This window comes from Botrytis porri, assembly GCF_014898465.1.
Source record: "Botrytis porri strain MUCL 3234 chromosome Unknown BPOR_001, whole genome shotgun sequence".
Taxonomy (NCBI): domain Eukaryota; kingdom Fungi; phylum Ascomycota; class Leotiomycetes; order Helotiales; family Sclerotiniaceae; genus Botrytis; species Botrytis porri.
Genome location: NW_024066075.1, coordinates 4231125 through 4252076, shown reverse-complemented (window position 1 = coordinate 4252076; position 20952 = coordinate 4231125). Strand labels below are relative to the sequence as shown.

At 37.2% G+C, this 20952-nt stretch overlaps 3 protein-coding genes across 3 annotated transcripts; 1 reads left to right on the top strand and 2 right to left on the bottom strand.

The window, feature by feature from the left end:
* Positions 1-3047: 3047 nt before the first annotated feature.
* On the bottom strand, positions 3048-5138 carry EAF01_001108 (uncharacterized protein; the record flags this gene model as incomplete). Its single annotated transcript, XM_038909358.1, has 3 exons — positions 3048-3624; positions 3693-4646; positions 4696-5138. The coding sequence occupies 3 exons, from the start codon at positions 5136-5138 to the stop codon at positions 3048-3050; spliced, it is 1974 nt and encodes a 657-aa protein (XP_038776264.1).
* Positions 5139-11785: 6647 nt separating this feature from the next.
* Positions 11786-13367, top strand: EAF01_001107 (uncharacterized protein; the record flags this gene model as incomplete). The annotated part of the gene is made up of 6 exons (XM_038909357.1): positions 11786-11936; positions 12014-12039; positions 12203-12239; positions 12285-12370; positions 12421-12791; positions 12857-13367. 6 exons carry the CDS (start codon positions 11786-11788, stop codon positions 13365-13367), a joined length of 1182 nt encoding a protein of 393 aa, XP_038776263.1.
* A 1948-nt stretch (positions 13368-15315) lies between these two features.
* EAF01_001106 (uncharacterized protein) lies at positions 15316-20583 on the bottom strand. Its single transcript, XM_038909356.1, has 3 exons — positions 19950-20583; positions 16742-19899; positions 15316-16689 (listed from the first exon to the last, which is right to left on the bottom strand). The coding sequence occupies exons 1-3, from the start codon at positions 20233-20235 to the stop codon at positions 16066-16068; spliced, it is 4068 nt and encodes a 1355-aa protein (XP_038776262.1). The 5' UTR covers positions 20236-20583; the 3' UTR covers positions 15316-16065.
* Positions 20584-20952: the final 369 nt, after the last annotated feature.

Here is a 20952-nt window from a genome sequence, read left to right as displayed (position 1 = left end):
ATTTGGATTATTAAAAGAGTTAATTGAAAAATATCAACTAGAATAAAAACAATAATTTAAGTTAATAACAAGTTAATATCATACTAATATATATATAGAATACATAAGAGTTAAAAAATAAAAGTTTATTCTATTAATAGAAAAAAGCGGTGTAATATAACTTATTTCATATAACGTAGTTCATTAGTATATAAGTCATATTATTATATGAGCTACTTTATTTTATATATAAAATTCGTCTGTATATAATTATATACTTTCTTCATTAGTTAATAGAATTTTCTAAAAACTTCTTATATAAGATCTAATTTTTCAACCATTTCAAAATCCTAATTCTTTTTTCAAGATTCTAATTATTATTAAAGTTATTAAAGAAAAAGAGTTTCTATAACATAAAGTATAACAATTTCGAGCTAAAATGAATTATTTTAAAAAAAATTACATATATTTCATTTTTATTATAACTTTTTATAAGTTTTTCTTTAAAAAAAAAATGATTGATTATCAAAATATAAATGTATATAAAAAAAAACCCTTAATTTTCATGTATTTTCGAAGTGGTTCATATGGTGATATAGCTTACATGTCAATGAATCATGCCACCACAACAGAAAACGCTAAAGCTAATAAGAAGGGATGAATATAACTTTAGGGTGCGTTCGGATTACTTTTTTGAAATTATTAGAGCTTAATTATTAGTCAATTTTATTTATCAAATAATCCAAATAACTTCAAATATTTTATTAGAGTATATGTACTATCCGAACCAAAACAAACCACACAAAACACCATCTTAATATTTGAAATTTGATAAGTTATTAGAAATTCTAATAAATTTTAATTTCTAATATATTTGATTTGATATAGTGTTCGATAAACATTAATATATTTAAATAATATTTAGATTATTATTATAAAGGGGTTAGGTAATAGGATTTTTATAAAAACAATATAAATGAAAATAATTAGGAATATTAAAAAAGTTTTAAGATATTGCTTTTTTTAAAAAAATATTAATTGTAAAGTTTGATTTTCGAGCTTTAAAACTATTGTATAGAAAAAGTTTAAAATATTTGCGAAATAATTATTTAGATTTAAATAATTCCTAATAAATAAATGAAATCAAATAATTTCAAATAATTTTTCAAATTCTTAAATCCGAAATAAATATTTCATTATATATTACATTCAGTAAACATATTATTTTACATTATTTATTAAATAAATGTTGTCTAATAATTGAAAATAAAGTGATCCGAACGCACCCTTATTGTTTGTTACTTATTACGATTTGTTCTCTTCTATTCTCTTCTACTAAAAGGATCGGGATCTTTCAAATGTTATAATGATTCCCAGCAAAGCTCGCAAAGTTGCAAATGCTGCCAAATCATCACTGTTCTGCAACACAACATGGAGAGTGTAGTCGTTGCTGTCAGCTCTGGGCAAATGTCAGTACACTGCGGTATCATATCTATTTCACCTGCCAACACCAAGGCGGAATCATGCTCGAAGTTGATCTTGCTACATTAGTCAAGATTGCTGATTCTAGTTTCCGTCAAAGTTGATAGCCACACAGATCATTGTAACCCGTTTTATAGAAAGAAAGAAACTACTTGAATCATTGTTACGGATTACATCTAAACCTAGAAGCAATATTTACCCACCTTCTCTATCCATTGTCTCGCGAATGGAGGGAGGGAGTACTAGAAGATCATCTCAACTAGATTAATCGACTTTGAAACCTTCTCAGAGGGTGTTAAATCCAGGAGAAACAGGAGCTCGAGAATTTTGTCAAAGTTATATCGAAACGTGACCAAAGACATCAGGAGTTCTATATGTTGACATCTCTGGATTGATTTTATGTACGCACCGACCGGGACATATCTCAGGACTGGTGTTGAGACTGGTATTGAGACTTTGCGATGACGAGGGTTATTAAGGTGTTAATGAACTTCATCCTGATTATTGACTCCATGGATCAAGTCAACAAGAGGAATCTAGGGCGGAGAGATTTCAAACCATTTCTCTACCTATCATATTTATTCCGAGGGTGATTCAGGTCTCGAATGAGATGATATCACACGGCTTGATAGTACACTTGTCATTTCTCCATGTCAGATTCGACGTCCAGGAATGAGTTAATTTCGGATATATCTGTGAAGCTTGATGAACGATATAACAAATGCAATTTGTAAGTTCGTCTTCAATTTTCATTTTCGGAGAAGGCGTGTTGTCATCTGATCCAACAATAAGCAATGCGTGGCTGGAATATCTTAGATATCTGCAGGATTTTCTCAGTTGCAATATGGTTTTTACGTTCGCCATTTCAAAGCTACATATAACTTGACTGTAGTCCATTTCACTGGCGCCCAATGTAGCAGAGCCACCCTGTTTTACCCAAAAAGTTCCCATGGCCTTTTGACAGGTCATTCTCTTCAGATTTATAGCTTCGGCGGGATTAAGCTTCCCCAGTCTGGTTAATACTAAAGATTTGAAGGAGGAAAATGATAAAGCCACCTTCCATACTGGATTTCTATGTTCCTCTCACCGAAGCCCCATTGTGACGTTCAGCTTATCATTTCAAGCATTCTCGCTATGGACTAACAGTCAACTCGGATAGATAGTATCAGTTAACACTCAATATCTCATCAATTATGCTTTAGCTCGAGTTTTGTTTAAAATTCACACTTATCCGGATGGCAAAAAATTTCCTGGAAGTAAACTGTGGAAATGGTAGATAGACCTCGACGGGATGATTAAAATCTACACAGCTCACGCCAACACTAGTTTGATGTAAGACTAACCAGACGCCGTATATTACTTCATATCTCCACATCTACCTAGATGTATGTCTGGTCAAATTAGGCAGGCTAACATTTCACTGAATTGTGCCATTAAGTTCAACAAGAAGATAAAAGTTTAACATTCACACACACATTTTGCTGGGCATCGAAGAAAATTATTCATTATCATTAATATTATCAATCTATTCGTCAACTGTTTACGGACGATTTTGTTTCCATGTACAATCTCTTCGGGCATCTCCCTTAGACTGGGCAACGTCTACCGTTTGTGTTCCAGTTATATGGAACAGGATCAGTGGTCTGAATTTCCCAATCGACGGATCCAACAGCAGTGAGAGCAAAAAATACGCCGTTAGGGTCATATTGTTGCTTCATCGCATAAAGTCTATCATAGTTGGCACCGTAGAATGCTTGCGTTTGATTAGGCTCGATCAGGTCACCTTCTGACATATAGGAGCCGGAACCAGGAGCAATGGCACGGAAAGTATCCATGAAGGTTGTAACGGCGTTGACAACGACCTCAATCTCAGCCCAGGAGCTAGTGGCCTCCCATTCACCACCGACGATAGTGTGCATGATGGTTTCACGCCACGCAGGAAGAACAGCGGAATCAGTGGGTGGGTCAACAGCAATACCGGTACCGGAGATATGGAAGCCAGCGATGAAGAAACCTTGCTCGATGGCAGATTTGTGAGCGGCAAAGGTTTGATTGCGGAGGTTATCGTCTTCGAATACAGAGCGAGGCATAAGGCGAGAAGCGGTTTTGACAATATCAGTTCCGACATATTCTTCCGGGAAAGAAACCACCCAGGCATCGTGACTAGGGATGATTGTCAGTATGCTTGAATTATGATGAAGAACAAGACAAAAAAGCTAGGAATGACATACAAATTGTCAGCGTGGTTGTACCAAGGAGTATATGTGATATTGTTGCTATCAAGAACATCGAACCAAGGCTTGAGAAGTGCTTGGGTCTCAGCAACTGTCATATTTGGTGCGACGAAAGATTCCATACGAAAATAATAAGCATTACTACCACCAACATCGGTTCCGATCCCGATGGCGCTGGCTCCAAGGTAGTAATATCCGTAGGTACCGGCATCGACGAAGGTTTCAGCATTGTCAATGTAAGCTTGAACACCTGCCCAGAAGGCGTCGTTACCGGGAGTATCTGCTACAGTGAAGTTGAAGGTAACTGTGGTAGTTTCGAGCTTAGGGAGAAGTTTGACGGTGAGAGATGTTACAACACCAATAGTACTACCTCCACCACCGCGAAGCATCCAGAAGACATCGGAGTTGGTTTTGGAATCACAAGTGATAAATTTACCGTTGGCAAGGACAACCTCCATTGCCAAGACTTGATCAGATCCCATGCCATACATACTACTGAGAGGCGAGTGACCACCAGCAGCAATATAACCACCACCCATTCCTACAGCGACAGCTTCACCTCCGACTACGGTACCCCCTAGACTCTTGGCATATTCGTAGGCTTCGTGTACCAAAATACCGGAACCAACCTTGATAGCAGGTCCGGCATAACCATTAGCAGCTACAAATTTTGGTAAATAGGCTTTATTTTTAAGATAATGAGTCCAGACGGTGAGAGCACCCTTGCCAGATGCTTTACCGTTGAAGTCGTGACCAGTATTCTTGATCACAATAGAAAGGTCAAGATTTCTTGCGAAATTGATAGCGAGTTGGATTTGTGCCACGTTTGTGACGTTGACAACATAACTGGGGTAACCACCCTGCTCACAGGTGTCTGTATAGTTAAATCCGGGAGGCATACAAGTACGACCCTGATAGAGAGGTAATTGAATTGAAGTTGGATCAGCCTCGCTATGTCGAAGTTAGTATCGATTAAAGTATCCGATTGGGTGGGCCTTACTGCAATTCTGAAAAGTACCAGTCAGCTGTGACAAATGCACATTTGGCTGCATCATATTCAGGCCATTCTGGGTAACAGACAGCGGCCAAAGGGGTGGACTTGATCAAAGCCCCGCCAAGGAGGATGTCAAAGATATCCCAAATCAAATTAATGGGCCACAACGCATCACCAGGGAGGAGTTTGCATGCTCTGGTCGATCTCTTCGAAGTAGTGGAATCAGAATCGAAAGCGAAGAGAGATGAGATGGATTCATTGTTGATGGCAGCAGCAACGGTATCAAGAACGCCATCAGTCAATTGAACGACTTCATTACCGAAAAGAGCTGGTGTGGCAGTTGAGACAACAGTGGTTGTGGCAGGGCTCAAGGTTGAGGTTACACTGCTTTGTGCTGAAACGGCACCCAAGACAGCGGCGGCTGCCGCTAAGGACGATGAAGTCTTCATGACTTGTAATTTATCAGTAACAGTTGCGAAACATAGCGGGAAGGTGTCAAGGGTTTGAGAGAGAATTACCTGATTTGCAAGAGTAGCTTCCTTCTCTAGATGTAGGAACCTGACAGGACTTGGTAGGTCAAAAGAGGCGTGGTCTGAAATGTATGGGCTCGGGGTCCAACTATTTAACAGAAATTGTCTCTTGAGATAAGTCTAGGTATCTGGATCTCGGCGTGGCTGAGAAGAATGTTTTCCTAATAGGGAAGACATAGTGGAGAGCTCATGGAGAAAGCTTTCCCATTCTGGTTGCGAGCCTATGTCAGGACTAGATTTGACAAAGCTTCAGTAGTAGATCGGAGGTTGGAAGGATAAGTAATGTAAAACGCGCCTAAATGTGTCCCCACTTTAGGCCTTTAAACGAATCAAATCACACCACTGATTGAAAATTTATATAATGAAGTCCAGGTAATGAAAGTTTTATAAAAGTTATGTTTTATTCAAACTTACTTACATTTTATTTAAAATCACTGATTTTTTATTGAATTATAATTCGAAATTCTATCTAAAGCTTTTTTAGAACCTATAAAAATCCTTAAATACTTCATATATTATAAAGCTATTCAAGTTGATAAGAAGCAAGTGAAAACTTCGAAAATTGAATTTTGAGGGGGAATAGTTTATTATCTATTCAATTCGCCTAAAGCAGTAATAAAATCTATAAAAATAAAAAAACAAGATTTTAATAAAAGTGGAGTTTACATGAATTACCCTTACAACCTCCGTATAATTGATGCATGTTAGATTGAAATCTCGCCATGTTTCAATTTCGGACCACTCGGCATCAAACATGTGCTTAGAATAATCTGATAGAATGTAGATTCGCTGGGGGATGGCCAATAGTACATTCGGCGTAAACACCTGAAAAGAACGAGTGCCCACCTTGAACCCTGATCTACCCGGTTGTTGTATAAGAGGACTAGAGGCTAGTTGAGATCAAAGATATGGGTCCTGTGGATATTCGATAACAAAATCTAATATATAATTAAGATGGGAGCTATACAATCAGCGGATACTGATTGGTTCCTAGAGAAGCGACCAATGAACGATGTGAATTGTATATTAAAGTCGAAGTATTAAAATTGACAAACATATAACAACAAAATGGTTCTCCGACTCAAATGAGGTGTTATCAGCCGAAATATTTCTCTAGACTTGCTGAGATTTGACAATCGAGTGATACTTTGGGATGAACCTAGGAAATGTAATCATATGGAAGAGACTGTGAGACTGTACGAGTGTACATGCATGTGTGGTTTATTTCATCTAACGGCTCGCCTATGAGCTTAAGATTCCAGTGTTGTAATCAAGATCTATTAGATTCATTCCCCACCTGCAGAGGGTAAGCCGTAAAAATTAGCAGAAACGGATCAAACTTTAGAGAACCATACTCCACGAAGCTGCAGAACTATAGCGGAGCATCAATAGTTCACCGAAACAAAAAATCGAACGAGTCTTCCGCTTGAATCGTTCGTGGGCCCGGAATTGCCACGTTTTCTTCTCCTTTCGTTTGTATAGCCATGTCCATCGGTTGCAGTCTCGACTTTCGAAACCTTCAAAGATTCTGCTCTAGTACACGGGAAGATCTTACGATAACAAAACTACCTAGTACTATTTAACCATTTATGGTACCATTTGCTATGGAGAACTGTATTCTGTAAGGGTTCTCACATGCAGCACCCCATTCCCTTAGGGAATTAGGTCTTTCAATGATCAATGCCCATCTATCGCTTAGGCTTGAGTCAATCTTGTAAATTGCTGAGATTATTGGCTCCGGATATCGGCTATCACGAAATCTAGAGTGAGCAGTCTGTATGAATTCTCGCGGCAGTACCTAGGTACGGCTGATAGTGATAAGTATCTTGGGCTATCCATTCTGATCTTTATCGACCGATATTTATGGTGTACCGACATTCAATACCAGGATCTTTGGTGCGTCTCATGGAAATTCCCAGTAGATTACCCCTAGACGCTCAAAGAATTTTCAGCCTAGAGAAAATCAATAATGCTCACGGCTCGGAGAAAAAGCCGGATATTAAGATTCTATACTCGGTATCGTTTTGAATGAATGTCAATCTAGATTTAGCTAGTGTATATTATACTGAAAGTTATTAAAAGTTATCTATTTCGGAATTCGATATCAATTCAATTATAAAGATTAAAGATTTTAAAACTTTTTGTTTATATAGATGTCTAATTATATATATATATATATTTAAAAATAGAATAAGAATATTCAATTTCTCGTTATTTAAGAAATTAAATAATTAAGAATATAAAACTCAGATTTACTAATTTCCAGTATAAAGGATTTGAAACTAAAGAGAGAGTATTATAGTAAATTATAGTTATTAATAAAGAACTAAAAGATAGTTAGAAGCGAAGCTTTTAACTTATACGAAGGTTAAATGAGTAAGTAATGTCAACCCTACTTTTAGTAAAATCTTACTGTTTTTATAGAATTTAATACTACTTTAAGCGAATTGAATAGATAATGAGCTGTTCCCCTTTAAAATTCGATATTTGAAGCTTTTACTTACTTTTCATCAACTTTAATGAATTTATAATATTTAAAATATTTGAAGCTTTTTATAGATTCTAAATAAACTCTATACAGAATTTCGAATCAAAATATAATAAAAAATTAATGATTTTGAATAAAATATAAATAAAACGTGATTTTTACAATACTTCGATCACCTAAAATTTACTATATAAATTTTTAATCAGCAATATAACTTGATTTGTTTAAAGGTCTAAAGTAAGGATGTATTTAGGTGCGTTTTACATTACTTACTCATTCAATCTTCGTAGAACGAATTAGCTAGAAAGGCTATTGTAGCCGGTCACGTGCCTTAGGAGGCTCGTGCGCCCTCACATTCAGGTTTTAATTATTTTAGAATTAAGGCTCGAAATAATAATTTTTGAGATTGGTTTTAATTCTTTTATTATATCTTCAATATTATATATAAAGATCTGTAGTTTTAATATATAACACTCTAATATATTCTATTTCTATTGAAAACAAATCGAATAAAATAATTCTATTCATATTGAATTCTAAAAACAGTAAATAATCATGAATTCAAATAATATTTTTATCTAAAATCAAGATTAGTATCTATTTAAAACGATACTAAGTATCTCAAACAAAATTTAATATAAAAATAATAATTAATTTTTTTAATGAAATCTTACATATCAATTATTTATTAATAAAAGAATATTAATATTCTATTTTATTCTTTTAAAATATAAGAAAATATTTACTTTCCATTTCGAAAAAGATTGATTTCTAAATCCTTTCTATTTCTATGTTACGGGAGCTGCCTCTAAGGTTATATGAAAGTGTTTAGAGATCTCTTGAGATAGTTTAAACTAAACTTCAAGTAGGAATTTAATAAGATTATAATTAATTGTAATTCTTATAATTATAGTAATAAAACTAATAATTGTTTTTAAGTATAAAGCTCTACATATAAAAAAACCCTATTCCTTATATAAACCTTCGTTCTCTACAAAACTATAAAACTCTGTTCTACTTAAATCCTTTGGATCTTATAGATCTAGATATTTATTCTTCGATCTCCTAGATCCTCTAGGTCCATCACGTGACCGTTTGGCCATGTGACGCGGTATGTTGGATACCGTCGTAACATTCTAACCGATATCCCTACATCTTGTACAACCCTGTATCTTGCACATCTTTATTTCTTTTCAAAATGATATATTAAATTCAATTAATAATTGATTAATCCTTATATTTTATTAAAACCTTTCATTAAAATATGATTATATTATTTTTATTCAAAACAAAAATTAAAATTTTGAGAATATCTAAAAAGTGTAATATAATTCCAATATAAAAATATTGATATTAACATATTATATATTGATTTATTTAATAATATAAGTAAAAAGAATTATTCTTTTTTTGAATAATATAAATTTTGATTTATTCTTATATAGAAAATTAAAAAAAAGTAAGCTTTTATATTAAATATTCCAAAATATCTTAAATTATTATGACAAAATTTATAAATTATCTTTTTTTAAATTAAAATCAATTATAAATTGAGTGTTTTATAATATTGAAATAGAAAGCTGGTTTTATAATAATATTTATATATTAATTTGAATGAAAAAAATATAAAAAGATATATTTTATAAATTATATATACTTATAATTATATATTATATTAATATTATTACAATAAATTTTTTTTAAATAACTTATTTTTCAATATAATCTTTGAAATATACTATTATTTTTTATATCAATATCAAATATAGAATATTATAGGATTGAATTAAAAATGAATTTTGAATTTAGAATTCTTATAAATTTTAAAAAAATTAAAGATATTTTTCTAAATAAAATTCTTTCAAAAATAAGTTTATTATATATTTCTTTTGAAAAAAAATCCTATATAATTTAGAAGTCTAAAAAAAAAGTATTTTCAAAATTGTTATTTTCTCATTCATTAGTTTATAATAGATTTAATATTGATTTTTATATTGTTTATTATTTTTAAAATGATTTTATTATATTTATATTATATTCTTTTATAATAGTTAAAGATTAAACTTAACAAATCTAATTTGAATTATAATTTTTCTTTTTCTTTCTATAAAAAGAAAGGTAAATATATTTTAAAAACAATTTTTAAATCTTTTTTTTTAAATTAAATATACTTTTAAAATCTTATTTAAAACTTAATTCTTAATGTCTTTTTTAATGTTTAAACTTTTTTTTTAAAAACATTAATATAAAAGAATTTGAAAAACTAATTTTTAGTTTTATAAATAAATTCTAATATAATTTTTTATTATATTTTTAATATTTTATAATAATGTTATTTTAAATTGATTAATATTTTGTTTTATATTTTAAATCTTTTAAAAACTTAATTTTGCTTTACAATACTCTTGAAACTTTTATGTATAAATTTTGAAATTATTATAATGATTTTTGAATTTACAATCGATTTTTAATTCAATAAATAAAACTGTGCAGGATACAGGGTTGTGCAAGATGTAGGGATATCGGTTATAGGTTGGGTATCCGGCTTTGAGAAAATCATTTTGTTCTCGAAGATTGATCTGGAAAAGGTTGCGATCCGAATCCTTTCCTACGACTAGTACGAAGTAGTATTTTGCTATCTCGAGGCTATATCGCGGGAAGCCCCATTTACGAAAATCATCCCCAGCTGATCATCAGATGGAGGTAAATTCTTGTCAATGATAAACATATTTTTCCGTGATTGGTTTAAAGTCATTACTGATAAATATATAGACTTGGGTAATAGACCAACCACATCGTACTAGTACCTGTACTTGCTAAGGCGTTACGTAGATCCTGGAATTGATCCAAGTCTAGCCCTTTCGATCAATTCTAGAGTAAAACTAAGAACAGAATTAGCTACATAAGTAATCTCACAATACATTGACTGGAGCTGGACTCGCTGCGTTGACATCAATATCTTTATGGCACAGAACTCGGTACCGTAACGTTACTCTCTACAAACTTCAGAAACACATGGCATCAGCGCATGAAAAGAAATGATACGCAAAACCCCGCCTTTCAACGATGCCGTTACGCTACATATTGTGGCTTTTTATTCCTCCTCACTTGGTAACTTCTTATACGAACAGAACCTGTACTTCACACTGCATGTGTGTGTGTGTGTGTGCAGTGCACTGTCACAGTCGGTAGATGTTAGAACGGGAATAAAAGAATGCAGGAGGAAAGGGGGGTTGCTGATTCTGAACTCAATCACCGCGTGGAACACCTTGTATATTTAGGACTTGCACCGATTGCTACTGGCTGCTCCCTCGGTGCCGTCTCCAACTTCCCTAATCCCCTCAGCCTCTAGGCACTCGCCCACCCCATCTTTGCCCTTTGTCACACAATCGCAAACTTCAAGTTCAAACCGGCGATGCAATCAAAAGGCACAGCACTCCACAAGAATTTCTTCCGTGTTCCATACCCCTGGCTTGACCTGGAGCGGGGATTGCCTTTCTCTACCCAAGTTCCTGGGTACGAATGTAAAGAACACAAATTCGGCCTAGTCATAATGCTCGGGTACGACGAAGCTCAAGAAGATCCATACTATTGCTGTTGCACATACAGTGTCATTGCTCCATCAGGGATAGCAGTATTCATACAGGTAAATCAGACCAATCAGACCTTCCATAGCATAGACAACATACCGATCCGTTTCATTCCTCATAAAATTTGACTCGTTAATTGTCAAAACCCTGGTGAAGTTGAAAACTCAATACCTCGTTTTAACTTTCTGCCTTTTTTTCGACCTTTCCTTCTAAATCCCTTTGACTGGGTTTGGTTTTTGCACTGAACTTTTCAATCCTTGAATTGCCATGTGGTGATGGACCCTCGGTTGCATTGATTTGCATCTACTGATTGACTTACCATAATATAATTGCCTGTTTGTCGCGCGTTGTGTTTGGTCCCATTTTTTGATGTTCAATTATCGTTCTCTTCTCAATCGTATCAGTGAGGGTGGTCCATTGTCGTTTGCATTCCACTTTCTTGTACATGAACCCCGGGGTGGAATTGTGACTGGTTCACCGACCACAACATGGCTACCAGTGCTGCTGCTGTTGCGGATCTTCCTCACGATAACCGTCAAGCCCAGGCATTCGCCATCACTTTTGTTTTTCCGGCCATTGCGACATTTGCCCTCTTTTTACGATTGTATAGTAGATCTTTGACTAGATCATTTGCTGCAGGTATGTAGTTGCAATCAGTTACGCTCATTTTTCTGAGGATGAATACTTTGAATACAATCGTGGCTAACCCGGTGCAGATGATTGGGTCATTTGCTTTGCTCTGGTGAGTTTAATCCACAGTTCGCAGGCCATAGTAGTGCCATTCTGCAAAAGACTCTCATGGGTTCGACAGTTGAGCTCTTGATCGACCTTGCGATCTGGGCAGGCTCTGATGCTGGGGGGGGGGATTAACAGCAAGATCTTCCACTAAACTTCTTCCTTTCTAGATCGTTTACTGGTCGGAGACATATACTTCATACAAAGGTAAAGCTCTTTCTTCACCGACCTCACCCTTCTAACAGCTAGTAGTGATAAAATACAATTATATTGGCATACACATATGGGATCTCCCAGTGGATTGGGACTCTGTGCCCGGCGCAAAATATGGCTACGCGGTGAGTTTTTGGTACGAATATCTCTCATTGCTTATTACTGATTATTCCAGACCGAACTTATCTACAATCCCATCTTGGCTCTCGTGAAAACCTCCATCCTTCTCTTTCTACTTCGCCTCACCGGCCAAAAATCCAATGTCAGACTAACGATCATCGGCCTTTTGATCTTCAATGGCGTCATGATGGTTGTCACATTCCTTCTCACTACTTTCCATTGCGTTCCTATTGCTGCAAACTGGTACCCTGCCTTGTACCCTGATGCTGTCTGCATGAATTTTGCAAACTTTGTAACCGGGACAGCAAGTGTCAGTGTTTTGACCGATATGCTGGCTTTGTTAATGCCAACATGGATTGTCTACAATCTACAGATCTCACGGAGGCAAAAGTTGATGCTTGTTGCTATATTGTCATTTGGTCTTATGTGAGTAACCATCCATTTCTCACCGTAACTCTCGGCAAGCCGAATTTTTTAACACACTGCCACAGAACTGTTATTATTGGTATTATTCGGATCATCCTTCTCGATTCTTTCGATCGCAACCCTCCTGCAGATATCACATATTCTCTTCTTTTCTGTATCACAACAATTGAAGTCGGCTTATCATTTGTTTGCGCGTGTGCGCCCGCACTCAAACCCATCTTTGTGCGCATCATCCCCAAAATTTTCGGAGAAAGTGATCGTTCGCGGAGTCAAAAAAATTCTACCGAAGGATATGGACAGGGAAGAACAGGCCGCCGCCCAGAAGGTTACGAAATGAGTAGGAGAACTGCGAATCATACTACAGATATTGTGGCCGGCGATATAGAAGGAGACTATGATAAAATGAGTGATGTCACTGATGTGGAGTTCGGTCACGGAAAGGGGGATGGATTGCGCGAAAGTCGGATGGGAATCGCAGTGAGGACAGAAACCGAGGTGAAGTGGCATGATAGTTTGTCTGTGAAGAACGGAAAGCCAGTCAGAAAAAGCGGTAGCAGTACCGAAAGTCTTGTATGAATGATTGGTGGGCTTTAATCGTTTTATATAGTATCTGCTTCTCCATTTGTCATTTTGTTCGTCATATACCCCCGTCTATTTTATAGGAATAATTGCTACAAGTTCGCAATTCAGTATCAATTTATCACGAGATATGTGACCTCGGCATTGGAGCACGGGTTACTCCTCAAATCAGCCCTTGAAACTGTAAACCGACAGAGCAAATCAAGTCCTAAAGTGCAGTATCGAAGCCAGTGTCCTCAATTGTCCATGCAGCAGTTCCAATGTCGAAAGCCGTTTATTATTCAAACGCGGGTAAGGCTCTATCATCTTTGTTCCTTTACGCAAGCCTCCAGCTGGGATATGTCGGCAGTCATGTAAGCCATTCACTGCCGAACTGTGATCTTCATTCAATTTGACTCTCAAAAACGATGAAAATCCCATTCCCATCACTAAACTTACATAGAATTTAGACAAACTAGGTTTCCAGCGCTACATCAACTTCTTCACCTATGTTTTGTACGTTTTCACTATATTTAGGGGCCATAAACTTTAGATACAATACAATACTCCTCTATTTACTGAAATTTCCTCGAACCCTATTTGAAGAATAATGGTTCGAGACAAGTACACGAAGATTGGTACAATTAATCCCATTAAGAATACGTTCGGATCACTTTATTTCAATTATTAGACAACATTTATTTAGTAAATAATATAAAATAATACATTTATCAAATACAATATATAATGAAATATTTATTTCGGATTTAAGAATTTGAAAAATTATTTGAAATTATTTAATTTCATTTATTTATTAAATAACAGCATTTACTAAATATAATATATAATAAAATAAATTATTAAGAATTATTTAAATCTAAATAATTATTTCATAAATATTTTGAGCTTTTCCTATATAATAATTATAAAGCTTAATTTTCAAGCTTTACAACTAATATTTAAAAGAAAAGTAATATCTCGAAACATTTTTCTAATATTTCTAATTATTTCTAATTATATTACTTTTATAAAAATCCTATTACCTAACCCCTCTTTTTACCCCTTTATTATTATTCTCTCTTTATTATTATATTTCACTATTACTACTATGTTACGGGAGCTGCCTCTAGGGTCACGTGGAAGTGTCTAGAGTTCTCTCGAGATGGTTTAAATTAAGCTTCAAATAGGAATTCAATAAGGCTAATAATTAATTACAATTCTCATAACTATAATAATAAAACTAATGATTGTTCTTGAGCATGAAGCTTTATATCCTAATAAAACTCATTTGTTATATAGACCTTCATTATCTGGAGCCTTTAGGATCCGTATGCTCCTAGAGCTCGTAGCTCCCCAAAGCTCCCTCATATGATACGCGAGTGTGTTATGTGATGTCTGTCGTAACATACTACACCTTACTATCACTATCATCAAATCATATCATCTTCAACTTTTATTATTATTCAAATAAAATATATAACACATAATCCAAATATTATTCAAATATATTAATATTTATTGAATACTATATCAAATCAAATATATTAAAAATTGAAATTTATTAGGATTTCTAATAACTCATCAAATTTCAAATATTGAGATAATTTTTTATATAATTTTTTCTAATTCGAATAATATATATACTCTAATAAAATATTTAAAGTTATTTGGATTATTTGATAAATAAAATTGATTAATAATTGAGCTCTAATAATTTCAAAAAAGTGATCCGAACGCACCCCAAGTCCTTCCCCCTTCCCAAGAATTGGCCGCTTCATTTTCGGTTACAAGCCAAACTCTAGGAGTCTCAGCAAGAACCATGCCACCTAAAATAGCTCTCTTGTGTCAAACAGGACTAAAGAAGTATGCTAAAGCACGTTTGGAACGGAAAACTTATTAGTCAACTAATCTCAACTGTTCAGTGACTTTATCTCGCATCACGTTGGAACTCATTACTGAAATGGAATAATTCATGCCACCTTCATTCCCATCACCAAGATCACGTATCACTATTACTTTGGTCCTTGGACTCTAGATTTACATTAGAATTCCACACCTAATATATTTGAGCAACCCCCTCACTCCTCTAAAAACTCGGTCTATTCATTTACAAATCGTTCTCTAAATCTAAACGTGATTTTTCATTTCACGTATTTCTACATCTGCCATGTCCGAGTCGCTTATGCTCATACCTTAATTACGACTAAACAATACCAAGCGCTTTAGTCCAAGTCAACGTATTCAACGTATATATATATCATGGTATCCATTCATTTCATTCTCTCCTCCTCTATCGACAACTACCTAACTGAAACTAGCTTTTCACTCCCTTGTTACTTTTCACCATTGATCATCACAATAACATTACCAAGCAACACGCACCAATCATCTATAAATTACAAGCACAGCATCCATGGATCTTCATCGCTTTCCCTCATGAAACCCTACTTTCAGTACATCGGACCACTGTCGATGGCGTAAGTTTCCCGTCTACACACCTGTCGATGATTTCAGCAAGATCGAACTGCTTCCCCCACTTAGTATCAAAACAAACAAATTCCCCCAACTCCTAGCTTAATGCCCAATTTATGCCTACAAATGCCATTCTCGGCAATGGGCTTTTGTTAAAAATTGCCCCGCACTTGTTTTCATTTTCCAATTACAAGTTTCTTCTCCTTGGCTTCGTCCCGATCGCATGATAATTCTCATTCTTCTCTCATCGTAATCCCCCCAACCCAATCCTCCTTCTCAACTCCATGATTCTCTGTCTCCCAACTGGATCATCTCTATAGGCAGCCGCGCCCAACTCGGCCAAAATCTGTCCAATTTGATCTTGCTGCACCTCGCCTCCAAAGACCCTTTTATTGTGTCTAATACAGTCCTCGTACCATTGCTCCGCCGAATACACAATGTGATTTGCGAGAACTATCCTATTTGCCCCAACAAATGGGTTGACTTCATTGTAAAACATTCCTTCTAAGATGTTGATTATTGTGTCAAAGTCGAAGGACACACTAATAAACAAATCTGGGACCCAATTTGTAGGGCCTGGATGGGCGTGTTCAGCTGCGTAAGTTTCGACGAGGGGGATGAGAATGCTAGGAGAGAAGACGATTTCATATCCAGAAAGCTTTTGCGACATTTCACGGATGATGTTTACGATAGCTTCATAAGGACGTTCAGTTTGTGCTTGCGGGTCTTCTTCTACACGGGCCTGTATTGACTGCAGAAGCTGTTCCCACATAGTCCGAATATCAGCCTGGTTGTGATGATTGGCAGCTGCAAATATTTGAAGACAAATATCATAGTATTGGCCTTGGTCGGCATATTCATTGAAAAGCTAGAAGATGTTAGCAATGTGCAAGCAAGCGAGGACGGGGGCGGAAACTTACGACAGAGAGTGGTTGAATGGCGCCGTCGAGATCTTGAACCACGGAATCTTTACGTGCTTGAGGAATTCTAGGATCAGCTCTCAAGCGTTGCAACAATTCATGTTGAATACTAGCAACGTCCAGCAATTCACCAGCCTCATGCAGCATGATCTGTCGCGCCTGTCTGTGGATAGCACCGCCTTGTGTTTGAGCATTTGCCTTGGCTCTACTTAAGTATTCGATTCTCCTTTGCAAGGATATGGGAAGTTCACTCTTAGCCAATGTAAGCTGTACACCAGCAGCGGAAGAGTAATCTTCTCGGTGAACGTAGTATTTCCACAGCAAGTCGGAATTTTCCGTGCTTTCGCTGGCAGTTCGCTCAAGATATTTAACGATGAACGGCGAATCTGTGGCAATAATTCTCTCCGTCCAGCCTTGTTCAAGGTACCAATCAAATAGGTCGTATTGAAAGACCTCGTCGTCAGACTCATCAACAACTTGATGTGCTTCTTCGCGCATTCTAGCTTGGGTGGTTTGTCTACCATCAACCATTTCCGGTGCGTTCCCAGTGTCGTTGTCGACAGCAGTTAAAATCTCTTTCACGATATTATAACAGTCTTTGCGGAACTCGAAGAAACTCGCTCGATGGTCGTCGGCAGGCCTTCCATCATTAAGCCACGACAAAGCTTTGTTGCCTCGATCGGATTCGTGAGCAACAAGTAGTGCCAGGCTGATCGCGCCAGCATAGAATTTGTTGGCGGAAAATTGAGCACAAGCGTTGTACAAATTGTCATGAGATAAAACACCAGCGACTTCCTGAAATAATCGAACACTCTCATTGAGAAGTGCCCTTCCGTGATCAGATGAAGGTCCGACGCTGGTCGCTCGTTGCAACTGTTCTTGGGCCCTGAAAATAATGACATCGTCAGGACTACAGAAAGTACCACAGCGTCTTCGGAGAGCCTCGGCGACTGTATCGACATTTGAGCCTTGGGCAATGTTACGATTCACAATCTCCTTCACCAACAATTTTGCCAAGTTTTTGCCATTGTCAGTAGAGAATAATAGTTCAAATGTTAGGTCTCGGAGCTGTTGCTTCGCTGTATCATCTAACGCAGCCCAAATGTCATCGACTCGTTCTTCGAAGAACATTTGCACAAAAGAGATTCCTTCCACAATGCTCGTGTTAAGAATTTGCAGTGAATGCAATGCTTGATGTTCGCCCTGCAGAGCAAGATCCTCTTGTTGACTTGTGACACGATTAAGACCCTCGGGCCCAGACAGCCCCTCAATGAATGTCTTGTTGTCTTCCAAGAACTTTGACAATTTCATAAGTTCATCTTGAACAGCACCTAGCTTCTTTTTATCAATTGTTGGTTTTATAGCAACCACCTCCTTGGTAATTTCCATTTTTATGACCGGAGATTTCCAAAGACCACGGACCAATCTAGCCATATAGAGAGCGAGCCCATCGTGTCTTGAGGAAGGCCGCACGTTTTCAATAGCTTGGGTTGGTCCCTCGACAACCATATTTTGATCCATAGATGCACGTCCACCATGCTCAACGAACGCTCTTCTAGCAGCTTCAATTGTGTCTGGATCTGCTATCCTCCTCTCTCCGACTACTGAAGCATCCCCACCCTGTCCACACGCGACGGCTAAAGCAGTCGCGGTCGTTTCTCCTCTACCATATTGTCGAATGAATTTCTTAATCTCCGTTTCTCCGTCATCAAATCCACTTCGAATTGCAGAGGCAAAAATGTCTACAAGTCGTCGGCGTCGAACGATATGAATCCCAGAATTTGTCATAATTGCTATTTCCGGGGTTGGAAGATCATACTGAGTTGCGAGTTCATTTCCGAAGCCCAGGGGTTGATCTGAGGCAGCGAAAGATTTTGTCACCAGACCAATAGCCTCAGCACGACTGCCCATCTCCAGCCAAAAGGCCGATTCACAATATCGCAACCCTTGTTGAGCGGCCATCTCTCGTGCCTGTGCTGCTATCCGACCTGTATCTGGAGCCGACAGGAAAAGTGCATCACTTCCATCACGGGTCTCCTTGGAAACAAAACAGAAGAAGAAACCTGGAGGGTATCGAAGACCTTTACGTGTGTGTGCTAGTGCATCAGAGCTTGTCTCAATCGCTGGCTCGAGTCCAGGATAAGGTCTAGTTCCCGGCCGATCAATCCTCGGTGGAAATCTGATGTGTTGAACCTGCATACTTTGTGGAGCTCCCTGGCCAGTTTGGAAACCGTAAGCATATCCCCGAGTAGCGCTGAGAAACAAGCGGCATCCAGATGTAGTAGTAGCCATAAGATGAAGCTTTAGTCCTTCTTTTGCGGATATAGGACTGATTGAAACAATTCGCATGTGGGACGATAAGAGGGGCGAGGCCGAAATCATGTGAGAAATATCTCTCAGGATATCTTGTCGCTTCTTGTCAATGACTTGTGTCAAAGTGGTAGCGCTATCCATGTGGAATGTTCGAATGGTTGATTCGGAGGAAAGAGTATATAGCAAGCGACGGGTGTCATCCACAACCATATCCACCACAACCTCAGTCGTCGCGCGACCCCAAGGTATGGGTACCAAAGATGTGTATCCAGGACTCGTGTGATTGAGTTTTCCTGTTTTATTTGAAAACCATTTGTCTTCATTTTGATATGTAAGCTCGTAGACCTGGTTAGCTCCTCCCGCGAAAAATATGCGCCCCGTGTCTGTTGATCCTTCAATCACTGTGACATCAAGTCCTCTGATGGAGAGCGTCATGCCGGTTCTGTAAAGCTCCAAATTTCTATTCCCATGCTCATCAACTCCGTCTGCAACACCCAACAAAATAATATCTTGAGTGGTTGCGACTACCACAATGTGCGTGATGGCTTCAATGAAAACTCCTTTGCGCGGTATCACCAGTTTCACAGCTCTGATACCATTTGGTTGGTCCTCAAATCCTCGCAGTGTTGGGTTCGGACTGGTATAGTCCCATAAGTATAATGCGTTGTCGATAGCTGCCCATGCATGATTTAACTCCGCAAAAAGCCCCATCGATGTGCCGAAAGCAGCATTATTGTATTGGTCGTAAATCGTATCTGGAATACCGTACATCCTCATCTTTTGGAAAGGAACCCAGGCGGGATCGGAGACGGGAGATGGAAGTTCATAGTCAGACGAGATGCCCTCTGCGAAGCTGTTAGCTGTGTCTCCCACACAAACTCTAATGTAAACTCACGCTTGACATAGCTATCAAGATCAGGGAAGCTTGATTCTCTTTGCAGAACTTCGTTGATAGTTTTCGCAGCTCGCGATATAGGTAATAAGGGTTGCGGTAAAATTGGAGGTTGAATTGGAGGTGGTATTGGGCCGTCTCGAGGTGGAGTTGGCTCACGTCCAGCATGCGGTTGTGGTGGTCGAAAAAGAGGAGGTTGTGGTGGAGGAGGTTGATTGAATCTCGGAGGAGCAGGTGTCATGAAGTATGTACCTGGTAAAGGTCTCTGTGGTGTTCCTGGTAGAGCCATTCTTTTTTCCTTTTCCTTCTTTGGCTGGTAATCGACCAATCTTTAAATAAATACTGTCGCGAGCAGGAATCTTGCAGAAGATGGAATTAGAGATTAGAAAAACTTCATGAAGAAAAAAGCGATTGAGTCGTGATGATATGATAATCTTCGAAGTTATGCGATGGAGGCAAATGATAGTGGAAATTCGAGGATGGATCGAGGGCAAGGTTTATATTTGTATACCTGCAGCTGTATATTTTTTTCTGTTTTAGAGCTACAACTCTCTCTCTCTCTAGATGAGCCTCGCGACGCGGTCGAAGCTTCCAGGATAAATATTTATCTAAGGCACGTGACGGGTGGTAAAAAACAATAGAGATTTGGTAGATTCGGCTTTACAAATTTAGGTAACAAATAACAAATTGAGAAAATGTTTATTAAATAAGAAAACTCCGGTAGCTAGGTGTATAGGTACGTAGGATGGAATAGCTGTACGCCGTATTCTTGAGAGCCTTGGTTCAACGTAAGAAGGACTTTCTTGTTTACAATTCACTTTTTTGAGGAAGTCATTACCATTACAATTAGGACTCGCTCCGTAGAGGTATCAGTGAATAGAAGTATCATCTCCAATCAAACAACCCTTTTTAATGCTCAAGGTATCTGAAGTCTATCCCGCAATACAAAACGTTGAGTATTGTGTCATATTGATATCGATTATATACTGTTCTCATCTATCTCGAA